At 41.3% G+C, this 16827-nt stretch overlaps 1 protein-coding gene across 2 annotated transcripts in view; it reads left to right on the top strand.

Moving 5' to 3' along the window:
* The window catches only part of NARS2 (asparaginyl-tRNA synthetase 2, mitochondrial), a 402607-nt gene that overhangs the window by 143228 nt on the left and 242552 nt on the right, over nucleotides 1-16827 (top strand). For both annotated transcript variants that reach the window (XM_069203933.1, XM_069203932.1), the window contains exon 7: nucleotides 3390-3522. In XM_069203933.1, the coding sequence (XP_069060034.1) occupies nucleotides 3390-3522 (133 nt within the window). The remainder of the gene's footprint in view (nucleotides 1-3389; nucleotides 3523-16827) is intronic.

Here is a 16827-nt window from a genome sequence, read left to right as displayed (position 1 = left end):
CACTTGTCCCTATGATGCCACGTAGTGCGGCGGCAAATTATGGTAGTGTTAAAGCAGAAATCTCAGCTACCTTTTAGTCACAATAGACTAGATAGTGGCTTTCATACACTAGGTCGATGAACCGAACCAAATCTGCTTTAAAGAAAACGTCATAGTGAATACATCATAAACATCAAATTAAAAAAACCATGATCAATTCGACCATCAATAACCACACAATTCGTTAAGAAGTTAAAATGTTTATTTCCCTATATAAACAATGCTAAAGTCACAAAAATAATTTTCAAAATCAAATGATGCATGTAAAGAAACAATAAAGGCTGATTAAATCGACAAATGTACCTAAGTTTAAACAATGCAATTAGAAACTATGCCTCAATGGATATTACACGGAACCATAGCAATAGAATCTGAGCAAGAGAAATGTAATACATTGAAACAACAAACGAATTGAGTCAATGACCATTTATGAATATCGGAGTAATACCTCACTAATTAGCATTAACATGTTGGACTTCATGTAAAAGATTTAGTAACACGAATTTAGAAATCATCTAGCTCTAGCGCATTAAAACAGTAGCATCTGGTACCTGAAAAACAAAAGTCAAATAACAATACTCAGCTCATACATTTACCCAATCCCTAAGGTATTCAGCAACAATGTCTACATCATCAGGGAGACAGCAACATCAGCTTCAGAACTGGAGCAAGGTAAGGGAGATGGTTTAGAATCTGCACTATATGATTACTAAACCATCCAAGCATTGGTTCAGTATTGAACAGACATAATAAACTCGGAAAATAATTTTTAAAAAAACACCGGAATGTCAGTAGACTAACAGGCAATGTATGAAATGTAAAAGTGACAGATCACATGCAGTAAAGTCTCTGGATCCCAGGATACAAGCAAGATCACGGACCAAAGGAATGAATGACCCCAAACCAATGGTGACTAAACATTAAATTAAACTTGCTAAACTCTTGTGATTGGCTAAAACATAAGGTGAGGAAAAATATGTCCAATGAGAAAGTCAACAGATATCAAAATTATATAAAATGTTAGCTCTGAGGTTAATTATTGGTTGCTGTTCCATTGACCAAACTCGAACTAATACAAATTGTGTCTTGTACATCCTCTTCTCCTGCTGCATCTGTAGACCCATTGTTTGGGACCTTCCGAATACTCTGCTACAGGATAGTGATTGCAAAATATGGAAACATTTCCTCTGCGCCATTTCCGTGAGGGAAGAACACAAGTTACAAACTTAACTACAGGCAAATATGTGAATACAGTGAATTAAGTCTGTTAGGCAACGGAGATGAAGTCATAAGAACAGAATACACTAGAAACATTTAATACAGATAACATTGCACAGCGGCTTTGCTTCTTCTTCAGCCCAGCAGAGGCCACAAATACTCATGTTATTTCAGCATTTATTTTAGTAAAGAACACGCTCTTAAAGAGACAAAATATTTTCAACACAGTGTTAACAACTGCAGGTCTTTCACTTATGGCGGCCACTAAGTAGATCACAATTTTCATACACATAAATTTATAATCAAATTAATTCACACATTAATACGTAAGTATTATTATGTAAAGACAGAAAATTAACGACACAAAATCTCCGCTCTCACAGTAGCAATTTCATTATATAAGAGCTCTGATAATAACCTCTCTGATTATGCAAGGGCTCATAGTATAGTAAGGTTTGAATATTACCAATTCCCTTATTGTGCCACCTTTCAGCAGATCTATCTACTGGGGTTGGAGGCGGTGGAAAGCAAAAGTTTGAGGGTTGAAATGCCCTTTGAGATTGTACAGTCCAAACTTGTATGTTTTAGGGGTTTTCACCATCTCTTCTCTAATTCTTTCCCATACTGAGAAAGGTTGGAAATGTACTCCTGACAACGGCATAAGTAAAACTTCTTCCAGGATTGGGAAAAAAAAACTGGTTAAAGGGAAAGTGAACTTGTAAACACTGAATAGATTTTTGTGTGAGCAGATCTGCAGGTCTGTATTTACTTGTGCTAAAATGCAGTTCATAAATATTTTCTAGACGTCCACCTTCCTTGCAAACTTCTGTAAATTCTTGTGAATTCATGAGGTGTAAATCAGCACTAATGTAGGGACATATACTATTTGTGCACTTGTGTGATTTTTCTTTGGGAAAGGACCCCCTAGTCAGGTCTGGCATTAACCAAGACCTTTGCTTTTTTATTACAATTCTATCAATCTATTGGTGGGCTCCACTGTGAGTGAAAGCATTCTGCTCTTTCACAAGAAGCATATCAGCACACAAAGTAATTCTGTTCAGTACCAAAACCTAAGGTGGAAATGTGTGCTTTTTAAGACCCCAAAATATTTTTTCTTTTTGCCAATGTTGGTTATGATTGTTAGAGCCCAGCAGCTCTCACGACAAAAACATTTTACAGAAAACAGGTCAAAACAAGACATGCATTGAGAAAGCAAAAGGCTAACCACCAGTGTTGACCTATTGGCTTTGCCAATGCTTCCTTATTTTCATGCTTGCCATCATCTTCTTGAAACTGGTTACACTGATTTTCCCTTATGAATATTTATTGCAAATACTAGCATGCATCAACACATTTTACTAAATGACGCTTCAAAGAAATAGTACCTAAAATTTCACAGTAGTTTAGCAAAACTGTTTTTCCTCAGTTGCATTTTTTTTAGAACATTTTACTTTGAAAGCAACAAATCATCAGTCTTGATTTCAAGCTTCTCTAAATATTTGCATCTAAACGGAGAGCAATCTGGGAGCAGTATACATAGCTTCATATTTTTAAACTTTGCAAACGTGTGTACACGTTTTTATACTGGAACCACTGTCAGTAGTGCAGTCTGAGCTTACATTATGTCCGTAGAGTGCACACCCTAATAACAAAGGCTTTGCATTAATGAACCATAGATACAAGTTTGAACAGCAATAACATGAAGACGCACAGACTATTCCCTTCCCTGATCCATAATGTACTGTAGACTGGCAGCCAAAGGGTTTGTGCTGCAAGGGGTTGGGCCTACTTGTCCCAAGGACCATATAAACATGAAAACTTGTTGTCCTTGACCCCAAACAATATGTCCTCGGTGTCGGACTACAGGAATTCCACACCAATGTTAATAGAGTGTTGAGGTGCTCCTTAGTTTGGAGATATGGGATTGGAGAGTGGTCTAGTTTAATCTATTGGACTGAATTAGGGAAGTAGGAGAAGAATCATTTAAGAACGACACTCTGTATCTGATGTTTGTTTTCTTCGAAGAAACAGTGGTAATCAACAAAAGACAAGCAAGATTTTCTGTTGTGCCTGGTTAATCCTTGAGTGTCATAAGTGTTTACATTTCATAAGATTTTCGCTTTGCTTTGCAGGGCGTTCACCAAAGTCTTTACATTTGGCCCAACATTCAGAGCTGAGAACTCACAAAGTCGAAGACATCTTGCCGAGTTTTACATGGTGGAAGCAGAAATAGCCTTCACAGAGAGCCTCCAGGACATCATGCAGGTACTGTGTTTAAGGCAGAAGGTCATTTTATTCAACTTAATGTTCCTTAATACTCATTGAAATCTATATAGACAGTTCTATTACTTTCTGTCAGTGCATGCATTTATGTACATTCAGTTCGGTCTAAGTACCTTTAAGGTCAGTGCTGTTGTTATCGTCTCTCTGGGTATTGTAACGTTTGTTACCCTCAGGCAAGGGATGGAACAGAGAAGAGCATTAGAGGAAAATGTGTTGCTTTTAGGAGTAATATGATTCTACCTAGACGTGCATGTCCCAATGAGTCTCCTATTAATACATCCAAAAATCTCTTGCAATAACTCCTCCCATATCCCTTCACTCTAATATTCCTGTCACTGTAACACAGGTTATGTAACACCCCCCTAATCTGTCACTAATACTTCCTTCACCATCTCCATGTCCAAACCTCAGTGTTACGTCTCCAAATACTGTTCACAAGAATACAATCTGGGATATTTTTTAATAAATATAAAAAGAAGTATTATTTTTTTTTAGAGTTTAGGGATGAGTAGAGAATGGGAATAGTATGTTTTTTTAAGGGTTCAGGGTGGGTAGTGTATAGGGGTGGTAAGGAGTTTTGGGGCTTGAGCATGAGTAGTCTTTAGTGATAGTACTGTGTTTTTAAGGGATAAGGGCTTTTAAAAAAAATTATGAAATGTGAAGTTAATTACAATGATATATTACTATTAGATTCAATGTAAAAAATATAAGTATTAAAAATGAGTTTAAATTAAAAGAAAAAATTAATAAATACATATTTATTTAAAAAATGTATACACGTGTGTGTGTATATGCGTTTAAATGTATACGTGTATATATAGATTTACTAACATTGACAAATTAAAAAAGAATATACTTACTGTCTTATCTGCAAAGTAAAATACTCCGAATGTAAAGTGCTGCGATATAAAGGTACACCTGGTGTAATAACTAGTGATATGACAACTGGCATTTGGCCAACCGGGATAGCGCCAATTGCTCTTCTAGGAGGCAATACAGAGTTGCTTGCAAAGTTGCTGGCCGTACAGGAGAATACGGACTGTGATGTGTGAGGGCCTTTACCTTTCCGTCCCACCATACCCCATCCCCCCCAAACCCTCGATACCTTGGGAGTCTGACAGTGGCTGGTGACGGCATTTTGCTCACACGTTTGAAGAGCTGGGAGAGAGGCACTTATTTTTCCCTAATCTGATCCCAGAGTTTTGCCAGTAAGTGGGCACTGGAGGACATCCGTAGGAATTGGCAGTGAGAAGATTAACAAAATTAGTGATATAACCAGTTCAGTTGAGAGTGGAGCAAAAAGGGAAGACTCTGCAAAAGCCTCCTTAGAGTATTTGGGCTAAAGCTCCGGATGACTGTTGTAGGACTGATGTGGGCTTTCATGTACATGTTATGGAGTGGGTAGGGTGATAGCTTACTCCCCATTTGATCCCAGCTAAGGGTTTGCTTTTCCAGGGTTAAGGAATGGGGTTGAGATAATAAAAAAATACTTGCTCAGGGTTGTGGAGTTTATTAAAATATCTACTTGTCCATTGGACAGGTTCCTTCTTAAATCTACTTGTCCTGTATGGTGCTGTGTAGTGCGGCAACAAATTATGGCAGCAATCTCATTATGTAAGAGCTCTAATAATAGCCTCTCTGATTATGCCAGGGCTACTACCATAGTAGGGCTTGAATACTTCCATTTATAATCCCTACTGCAGCAATTTCCTTAATGTGCCACCTTTCTACCGATCTACATACTGGGGCTGGAGGAAGCAGTAAGCAATAGTTCCAGGGCTGAAATGCCTTTGAGTCTGCAAACTAACTAACTTTCATGTTTTAAGGATTTTCACCAGCTCTTCTCTAATCTTTTCCTATAATGAGAAAGGTTGGAAATGTACTCCTGACAATGGCAGAAGTAGAACTTCTTCCAGGGTTAGGAAAAAGTGGTTGGAGGGAAAGTGAACTTGTAAACGCTCAATTGATTTTCACATGGGCAAATCTACACATACATATTTCCCCATGCTAAAAAAACAGTTCACGAATATTTAATAGGAGTACAATTTCCTAGTATACTTCATGTGAATTTATGAAAGCCACTAATTCAAAGACATATACTATGGGTTCCCTTTTGTGACTTTCTTTAAGAATTGGGTCCCTAATTAGATCTGGCGTTTGTTTTTCATTAAACTTATATTTCTCTCTCTGTTGGCTGGCTTTACTGTGAGTAATCACATTCTATTCTTCCACAAGGAGCAAATTTGCACACAAAGTAGTTTTGTTCAGTGCCAGGAATTACAGTGGCAATCAGTGGCGTAATGAAACTGGAGGGGAGGCCCCTTTGCAAAGAACATGGAGGGGCCCCCTCTCCAGACTCATTCAGGGCAGGTGCTCTGCTGAATGGGCCCACTGGAGCTGGGGGGGCTGTGGGCCCTTTATTAGGCCACTGGTGGCAACGTGTGCTTTTAGAGATCAAAAACTTTGTTTTTGTTTTTGCCAGTGTTTGTTACAATGGTGAGGGCCTGGCAGCTCCCACAACAATAAAGTATTACAAAATCCATGTAAAAACAAGACATGCATTGACGAAACTAAGACTCACTAAAAAATGTTGGATCGGTTCGCTTTGTCAGTGCTTATTTATTTTCATGCTTCCCATAATCTTGTTGAAAATGGTTACACTGATTTTCCAATTAGGAATATTTTTGGGAAATACTAGCATGCATCAACACATTTTAATAAATGCCCGCCAAAGGAATAGCACCTAAGTTTCACAGTAGCAAAACCTTTTTTCCTAGTTGCATTTTTTCTGAACATTTTATTTTAAAAGCAAAGAATCCTCACTCTTGCTTACAAGCTTCTGCAAACATTTGCATCTAACCAGAGAGCATTCTGGGAGCATTATACTTAGCCTCATATTGTTAAACTTCTCAAACATGTATGTACACTTTTTTTAATTTATTTTTTTATTTTACTGGAACCACTGTCTGTGGTGCAGTGTGACCTTAAAACATTTATTTACAGCACTCACCCTAATAATAAAGGCTTTCAATTAATGAACCATAACTACAAGGTCGAACAGCATTACCATATGGACGTGCATTACCTCAAATGTGTTCCCCTTTTTGTAAACTGCAGCACAAACCCTTTGGCTGCCAGAGGGTTGGACCTACTTGTCTCAAGGACAAAATAAACATGAAAACTTGTTGCCCTTGACCCCAAACAAGATGTCCCGGGCATCGCATCCCTGCTTGATACACTTTGCATTCTCCTATTCCTCCCCTAACCCTTCTTTCACTGGTTCTCAAGGAGGTCTCTGGAAGTTTCTAGATGTCACTATATTTCGGGCTTCATTTGAGCTGCATCAAATCCTTCATGATTTGAGTTGCTGTAATTCTCCGAGCCACAATTGTATTGTTAACACATCTCTAAACCAAAAAAGGTGCCCTTAACCCCTTAGCTCCTGGAGCTTTTTCTGCCCCAGTGCAGAGCCTTTTGTTTATGTTTGGAGCACTTTGGTCTCAATCCTTCATAACCCTTTCCCCGAAAAAAGGTCCCAGACCAAATGTGCTTGACTTTCCCCCTACATGTTTGGTGTACTAAAGGTACCCAAGGTTTGGAGGGAACCAATTACCAAGTCAAAATATAGATATATTCAGTTCTTTTGTTGACTAATGAGAAACATGCTGTGCATGAATACAGATGATTTTGTTTCTAAAAATGGCATCATTTAAAGGTTTGCTGAACTAACATCACCATCTTCCCAGCTTTCAGAAACAAAGAGATTTCTAAAAATGAATGTAACGCAGTTTATTTTTCTAAGTGGTAGTTTTTTTTTTTTTTTTTACAATTTTTGTGGTGAAAACATGTTTGAAACCCTTGAGTGAATGCGGAAAGTTGTGCATATCTGAAAACTAGACAAAATTCTGAATTTAGCAAGGGATCATTAGTGTAGGTTGCTTTTGGTTTGCCTAAACAACTAATCATTGAGATAAAAATTTTTTTTTTTTAGAGCGGAGAATAGAAGTAGCTGACAACGTTTTCATCTGTATATTTGTGCCCCGATGGCGGATTTACAAAAGTTATATATTGATACGTCTGTTATACCCATCTCGTCGCAGGCGTATAGTGTTTGTTAGGGGTCGAAAAACACTCTTTACCCAGAGCCAACAACTGAGATCCAGATTACAATGACTTTTTCATTGTGTAACGACAACGCCTCAATTCATGTGGGAAAATCTAAATAATAAAATACGGGTACGGCTATGCATTTTTAAATCCATTGAAGATAGTTTGTTTGGTCATATTGGTGATTTATATAATTGATAATTTGGGGTTACCCATACTATCATGTGATTCAAAGGGCATTTTGCAAAATGTGTTCTTTCGTGCACACTGGGTTTAATTTGGAAGCCAAAAAGTAAGAAAATTCAATTGATAATAGCAAATGTTTTACAATTTTGTTTCCACATTCCTCTTGATAAAACTAATACCCCAACTGTGTGAGTGGGCCTAGTGCCCGCGATAGGAAGGGCCTAAAGACTCAACATGGAGACATAACATTTTTGCCATCAAGCTCAACCCGTTTCAGTGTATGGGTAGCAGCAGTATTTGGGTCCGTAGTCAGCTGTCACACAGGGAAACCTACTAAATGCAGACTTTCTGAAATCCAGATACTTAGGAGAGTCCAGGGTAATGTGACTTGTATATATCCCATTCAATTTTCATACCCAGGATGCCCTGCAAACCTCAAACTTTGGCTCATATTACACATTTTGGGTGAATTTCTCTGAGGGAAGTTTCCAGCCTCTCTTGGGAATACACAAAATTCCTACCATCCATTGGCATAAAGACTGTTGGAACATTTTTGGGGTTTGAGCATGGCCCAATGCCAGGCTGGACTGAGATCGAGGCATGAAGAAAGGGAGCAGGAGTTCAGTAAAAGGAAGCCATACCGGTGGCGGTTGTGGCTTAAATGTGTTGTGGGGGTGCCTTGAAGACATCAAATCCCAACTACAGTGCCCTTGCCCTTGACAGGATGCAATCCTAGGTCCAACCTATCGGTCAAGCTTTGGGTGCTCCTGCAAGACCACAGACCCCAGCACAGGTGCCGAAGGGGTGGAAGGAGAAAGGCTTATGATAGAAAGATAAAGAGGACCCGCTAAATAGAGAGATTAGCAGGGCAACAATCCCCTATTAGATAGCGGAGGGAATACCAGTGTGCAAGGCTCTTAAGCTTTTCAGTGGGGGAGGTGAGTGGTGACCGCACATTCCCCACAGTCCGCGTTAGCCCTGTGAGCCCACATAAATGACTCAGATACTTAAGCAGTGACACAGCAGGGAGTAAAGGGGACTTGAATAAGTGTGATGCTCCTTGGAAAGTGGGGGTGCACAATCGGAAGAGCACACAAGTAATGAACATTGGCATGGCATTGTCTGGAGTTCACTGGCCCCTTATTGTAATTCTAAGGCAATGCAAGCCCCTTGAAATATTTCCCCTCTTAGAGACTGTGAATTGGAAAGAGCAGGGGCTCGGAACGGTGTACTTGATTCAGACCTGAATGTAAAAGAGTGACAAAAAAAACAAGAAACCCAACAAGTGAGTGCATTATCACTGCCATGGTAAGATACTCTAAGGCTAGAACATCTGCACAGATAGATTGGCACAACTGAGTGGATTATCACTGTCATGGGGTAGTTCTCTAGGGTTAAAACAACTGGGGCGATGGATCAGCATTGGACAAACAGAGTATTGACACCCCTCCGATCCTCACTGTAGAAATACAGGGTACTGACAAGTTGTATTCTATCCATGCAGTGATTACTGTGTCCAGAGACGTACTTAAGTCTACAATAGACACTATGAAAGCAGGTATAATTCTGCTGTGGAGTGACCGCCAGAAAAATTTGGAGTGGCTTTTCTCAATTGAAACCACAGTTGTGGACCTTAAACCCTATAGACTGACTCAAAGGACTCAAAAAAGCAAGATTTGATAGAAAAAAATGTGATTTCTGGAAGGCAGATTTATGGTGACACATCTGGACATCTGGATTAAGCAAGTTGTAGCTCCAGAAGGTCTGCCCTTTTTTATTTGCCTAAGAAGGGGCACACAAAGTTCCTGCTTATATCAGTAGACCCATGCTTCCTTCTTTTCAGAGATAGAGACTATATCGTTCAACGAGCTTGTGTGAAAGGACAACTGCAAGTTTAAAGCAACAGAGTGATGATCTTCCCCGATTATACCACAGCCATGCAATAAAAGAGGGCCTCCTTCAAACAGGCCTAACACAAACTCCAAGCGTTTCAGTAAAGTAGCCTCTACTATTCCCCGCTCAGCTCAAAGTAATGTCTGGGACAGGATCCAGATTTTTTATGGACCCACAGGATGTATGGGACTGGATAGAGACGCAAGTGAAAGGGGCAGAGCACTGTAGTCTGTTGCGAATGTGCCACAGCGTAGAAGCGGTTTAAGACTGAATAGCATTAGGCGCCCATCCCGACAGCAGACGAAGGAAGAGCAGACTCAAGCCATGGAAGTGGTGGCAGCTCTGACAACATGCCTGTCCAGAGAAGACAACAGGAGCCATGGTGAAAGGGAATAGGAGTCTGAGTCTGGTTCTGAACAAGAAACCGGTTTGATACCATGTAAGAATTAATCAGAAATGTTTTTTGCAATGACACTTTACACAGCCGACAGCTTGTAGTATGGAACACGGTTACCACACCGTCAGCAATGTTCTTATGGTATACTGAGGTGTGAGTTTGTTTGGCAGCACTGTACAAAATACTGGGTAAGATAGAAAAAAGATCAAGTGGCCAGCCGAGGCCCACTATTTGATCCGAACTGAAGCCTCTCTTACAGTATAAATAAAAGGGGCTGCAGCAGATAACAAATGATGTACCTAACCAAACGTTTTATAAAAGTGTGGATTAATTGGGGATTAAGGAGTTAAGGGAATTTACTCGTTTTAGATTGTTATAAAGAGAGGTTCACTGGAAATGGATGACACACAAGCACAAAGGCCTTGAGAAAGAGACTGAACCAGGTATTACCAGGAAATTGGGCTGGTAGATACAACACATGCTTACTACTGCATTTAGGGCATGCTGGGTCATAACCAACAGAGAGCTGGCTTATCTCACAAGCAACCAGTGCATAGGAACAGCAGCTGTAGCTTACAGAGGTCAGGCAGTGGTGCCGTCTGTGGAAGGGGGCACTGAAACTATGACCGTTGACTGCATTATTCACTTGGTTTGTATTTACTTTGGGCGTCTTGCACTGCCTTAAAACCGCGCAAGGGTTTGAGGGGTGGCAAGCAACCCTCTACTCTGCGGAGACGATGTGGTGTTATAACCAGAGCTGCCAACTGGGGAAACAGCTTCAAGTCTCAGCGTTGTTCCGGGAAAATCACTTAATCTCCCCATGCCTAAAACAACAAGCATTGGGAAAGCAAATAGGCCTTGCCTATGCAACAGCTATTGGCTTTTCCAGAGTGTTTCAGCCATGTTGTACACAGTGTGGCTGCTGTTCAGCATGGCTCAACGTTAGTGGCATAGAGAGTGGCTTTGAATGTCAGAGTGGAGTGTTGTGTAGTGTCATTGAGTGGCGTGGAGTGGTGTAGAGTAGAATGTAGTGTCATGATGGAGTGGCGTAGAGTGGAAGGGTGCAGAGTGGTGTAAAGTGGCGTGGAGTGTTGTAGAAGTAGTTGTGTACAGTGGAGTAGGTTTTTGTGGCGTAGTCAATTGTGATAGTCGAATACAGTGGAGTGGCATAGAGTGGAGTAGAGTTTCAAAATGGAATGACATAGAGTGTAGTTGAATGGAGTATCATGGAGTGGCATACAGTGTTGTGGAAGGTGTAAAATTGAGTGGAAGGGCATAGAGTGGAGGGGTGTAGAGTAGAGTGTCATAGTGGAGTGGCATAGTGTCGTAGAGTGGAGTGGTGTAGAGAAGTTGCATACAGTGGAGTAGAGTGTCAAGTAGTAGCCATATAATAGAATGGAGTGGGATAGAATGTTGTGGAGAGAGTAGAGTGTTGTGGAGTGTTTTAGAGCAGAGTGGAATAAAGTGGCATGAAGTGATGTAAAAGGAGTAGAGTAATGTGTTGTAGACTAGAGTTGATTAGACTGGAGTAGATTTTCATAGAGTGGAATAGAGTGTAGTCGAGTTGAATGTCGTAGAGTGTTGTGGACTGGCGTAGAGTGGAGTAGTGTGTCGTAGAGTAAAGTGGAGTGGCATGGAGTTCAATACTATGTTGTAGAGTGGAGTGGTGTAAAGTGTTGTGGATTGTTGTGTTGTAGAGAAAGACTGTCACATAAAACCTCTCACTTTAAAGTCAGGGGGAAAAAAACTGAACACCAAAGTCCCTTGGAAGATAGTGTAACAGTTGACTTCCGTCTTTGATTGCACAGCAAATGTGACAAGATAAGAACAAGATTTAAAAGTCTGTTTACAGAAAGCAAGCACTCATGGAAGAATACAGTAAATAGGATATGCTTCACGAGACAGTTAAACTCAAGCAGGACAATCAAAAACAAATAAAGCCAGCAAATAGAAAGAAAGCAAAATTGAGTTACAAACCATAAAGATAATGTTAAGCAATAGGCGGGATGCATTCCCAGGGAAGCTTTCAGAATGCCCCCAATAAGTTGTTAGCAAACAAGACAGCTGTGTGGTCGCCTTTGACATAAAAATTAATGTGTTGTGTAATAAAATAAAAATAAATGTCCTTGTGCAATGTATCTGGTGCTTATGTAAAGCGTTCCAATACCTTCAGGTCGAGTTTGCGATATATAAACCTTGAAGGGATAAAAAAGCATCAAGAGGGAGGAGGTTGCGAAACAAAGGCGTGGGGTGAATGGGTAAGAGACAATGACTGGGGGTATCAAAAAGTTAAAAAAGAGTACCTGTGGCCAATGGAAGAACACTGGCCACAGGAAGCACTACTTGGTGCATTCTCCATGCAGGGATGAGTGTGAAGACTAGGAGGAAGCCGGAGGCAAGGAGAGGTAACGACAAATAGGAAGGAAGGAAATGAGAGTAACGTGGGAACCAACAAATGGTAAGTAAAGCTAAGTAATGGGTAGGCTCTAAGGCTCTTTGCCCTTTTAAGCTTTTTTATATATATTTTTTAAGAATAATAACTTTCATTGACAGGGCAGGTGCGCTGTAGGCAAAACCCCAAAAATTGCATTGACTGCTGCATGAAGACGAACTTCTAACCTCCTCATGCGCGTTCATTCATCTGATGCAATCATTTAGTTATTGTATGTCAGTGCACAGACAGTACACGGGGCTGCAAGTTATAATCCGCAGCTTATTTTCTTCCTCTGTAAAATAGAGCTTCCATTGCTAAAATTCAGTTCTGTCAAGCCATGGGCGAGTGTGTGCTACAGCCCCATCTAATCGGTGATGATGGTGAAACTTGGAGAAAGCTTGCAGGAGGAGCACGTTTGAGGCGGTGATACCAAGCAGAAGCTGCACACGCTACAGGACCAGTTCCGCAAGAGTGGGAACCTCTTACATCCCACACTAACAGCTAGAGGTACTATCACCACCTAGGCAACCCCTACTGCACAAGGTACAGCCTACATCGCAAACTACAGCCCTGCCCAATTGTTCACCTACACCAAAAGCTTACACCAGCACATACACCATTCACCCTACCCGCTACTCCACCACTACGGTAACACCACCCACAGCTTACCACACCGCCATTCCCATCAACACCATACACATTCACCTAGGCCCTTTCCCATACATATGTGGCTACGTGTTACTCCATCTGCACTGTAAACCCAACACTGCCACCTATACTCTACACCCACACCTTCTGCTGCCCACCACCACATGTGCCCTTGCGGCTCTTCTTCCATCCACACTCCACACACCACCCGATACACCCTTCCCATCATAGACCCTAGCACAGGCCACTGGGGTTGTAGGCAAAGTGAAAAGTGCAAGTGTTGGGCTACCACCTACGTCCCACAGAATGCACAGCAGTCGTTACGCATGCACCATTCACCCCAGACACTAATGACAACACCTCCACTTACACTTTACTACTATTTGTGATGGTGTCTGTGTCCTAAACCCTGTCACCTGTTCCCTACACCAACTTACTCCTACCTACTCTCCTCTTACCTTACCAACTACACCACCACTCCTACACCCATCAGTAATACACACCCCTTTTATTCTAAAGCACTGCCCCGACATCTTACACATGCACTCTCCTAGAGTTGCTTCTCAAAACACGAGTCCGTAAATATTTCTGAAAGTCCAGAATTAAAGGTGATTATTCTTTTTATGGAACAGTGATGAAAATAAATCAGAAACAATTAGATGCATTCCTGAATCACACCTTTTTTGCCATGGCAGCAGATTTGTGAGGTATTTAGAAGTTTATTGTGGTGTAGATACAATACGCAACTTGTACCTGGTCGTTAAAAGACACTTTTTCACCTTAAACAGAGGATTAAATAAGGCCGGTTTCCTTTATTTTGTTGTTTATGTGACACACTGGTCTTTGGTGTCACTATGACACCTGGGAGCAGCTTCCGGTGGGTCAGATGTTGGTGATTTTCTAGAAAGACTGCAAACCCACAACCCATTGCAGGGAGAAGTCACATAAGCCTGTGGTGGAAATGCCACCTCATAGGAAGGCGAGAGAAAGCTAGGTATCTAATCTATCATCTACATAAATGTGTGGGCGAGGCAGAACCCTGACCACATGTGGCTGCATCTTGGTTCAGATCAGCCATGGTTTACCGTGGTAAGAGGAACTCTCAGGGCGGCCAGGCCTCTGGGGATCTTCAAGGTAAGACCACCTGCTCAGCAGGGATGGCGCCTTCGCCATTTCCCGTGCACCTCCTAACCATACACCAATGCAGGGGCCAGATAAGAAAAGACTACCAGCAAACGTATTCTGAATTCTTCGATAGAGATAAAGAACAGCAAACCTAAAGAAAACAAGAAAGAAATCGACCAACGTACATAAACAAAGATTTAAAGAACTGATATTGACAGCGACAGAGGAGATGAGCTCTTCAATTGCCGTCAAGAGGCAATCACATGGGCACAATTATACACTCATTTACATTCCCTGGTGCTCCTTGTAAACAGGACTTACTCTCACATAAAGATATCCTCACATTTTGTGAATTCCAAATGTGAATTTAAGCTCGTAAATCATTGCATTACCAAGTTGACCTTCTCAATGAATTTTAGTTTATTTGATTACAAATACATTTCCTGCCTCGCTGAATAAAATGTCTATTTCAATAACCTATGGCAGGCGTCTTCTTTAATTTCCCAAAATTAGTCTACTACACAGAAGGCCAGTCCAGAGACCTTAATACTCACTTGTTTGCTCTTTACAAACATTTTAAGTCTAGCGCGCAAGTATTGTGGGCTTGTAACCACGCCCACCGCACGCCCATCACTATCACTCCTTACTGAGTTTCCCTTTGAAAAATCCTTTATCATTTGTAAATGCTTTACGTCTATCCCTCCTTGGAGCAGTTTTGTTACCGCCTTGGACACCGACCCTGTTACATGGATAATTGCACGATTGCTGATACTTTTGACAGCGTGCAAACTTCTTTTTTCCTTTTGAGTCTCTCCTTCGCGCTCATGGCAGCCGCGGCGCTTTAAAGCTGCTCGCTTGTGTCAACTGTTTCACCTTTCATTTTAAATTTATGTGGCAAGAAAAATCCAGTTAGGAATTCACAACGCTACTAGCTCTAACTCGAGCAAACGCGAGACCCATTGCATTGCAAATGCTTGTTCATTTGGTTAGCAGAGTGCTGCAGGGTGTATCTGTACGTGACTGGTTGATTTTCCTCCTTATTACTGTTTTGTCTGAGCCATATCTGCTCACCTCCCTATTTAGTGGTCGCTCCCTCCTTGAAACTCATTAATACGCCTGTCAGCTTTGTAGCTTGTTTGTAGTGTTGGCTAACCCAACAGGTGAACATGACTGTGTGCAGTGCTTTGGAGTTGTGTCTTGCAAGCATGAGTTATCCCTCTTCCCGTGGGATTATTCACTGTTGCTCATTTCCTCAATTACTGATGTTGATTACATTCTTCTTTAACACCTCGGCTGTGCAGCCAGCTACCTCATTTGTTCGTGTGTAATTGTATATTACCATAAAGAGGAGCACACGTTTGACAGTTTGCTGGTGCATTATTACAGAAACTTACTTACACATGTAGAAAACCTCCTAGTTGTTTAGATAGTTTCATCAACTAGTCTTACCTGCCTTATGGTCAGTCTTGCTAGCTGCAAAAAAATCTCATTATTTTTTGACGTGTAACTTGCTAAAAAGCAGAATACGTGTGAAACCATATGCCATCCTCATGTCATAATTTCACTGAACGTATGTACGTAAAATACACGGTTCTGCATTTATTATTACACATATACATGTTACTCCTGTTTCTGCCACGAGAGAAGGAAAAGGTAACTTTCCTTCGTGTTTCTGCGCAGGCAAATCAACCCACGGATTTATTTAAAGGGCACTTACGAGTTCGAAATGTTTTAGATCTAAAACAGACGGGAAATACACCTACCATAAATCCTGCTTAAGGACCTGCCTTGCATCATGGTAAATGATTCTCACGTTTCTTCAGTCACACTTCAAGAGTCACTAAGGAGAATCCAGCTCCCTAGTAGAGACCGGGAGCTCTGGGAGATCTGAGTGGGCTGTCATGGATGGTCATTGAATACGGGCAGGGCAGCAAGGTATTTTGGTAGGAGTGGAAAGCAAGAGGGGACAGATGAACCATTCAGCCCACTCCAAGTGTCCTCAAGTACCTGTGAGCTAATACCAACATCTGCGAAGGAGGACTCTGGGAATTCATCCTGGAGAGAATCTGCAGGGCAATATCCAGTAGACACCCATAAATCCAACAGCTCCACAACAAACATAGTAAAGCTGTTGCAAAGCCATTCAGCAGTGTGCCTCGCACACATTTGGAGGTGGCAGTCAAGAAGTGTCAGTGCGCATGTAGGAAGGAGCGACCACCTCTGCAGTCAATAGATAATAGAGTTGCATCATGACAGTAGGGGCAGTGAACAAACTGCTGCCAGTCAGTATGCACATCAGTTCATTGCAGAAAGGATCAAAAATCCACCTGAGACCAGGTGTCTACCCGAGGACTCCGGAGAGCACTGTGGACCATTGGAACTCCCTGTGTGTTGTGCAGGCCACTGGAGGGGTATTCAAGGGGATCCATCAGTGGCTAGAAGTCCTTCAGGAACACAAAAGATTTCAAAAGTCAGGCATTGACCTTACCATGACCGT

Source organism: Pleurodeles waltl, chromosome 8 (genome assembly GCF_031143425.1).
Source record: "Pleurodeles waltl isolate 20211129_DDA chromosome 8, aPleWal1.hap1.20221129, whole genome shotgun sequence".
Classification (NCBI taxonomy): Eukaryota; Metazoa; Chordata; class Amphibia; order Caudata; family Salamandridae; genus Pleurodeles; species Pleurodeles waltl.
The sequence above is the reverse complement of the archived record's forward strand: the minus strand, read 5'-3'. Positions and strand labels throughout refer to the sequence as shown.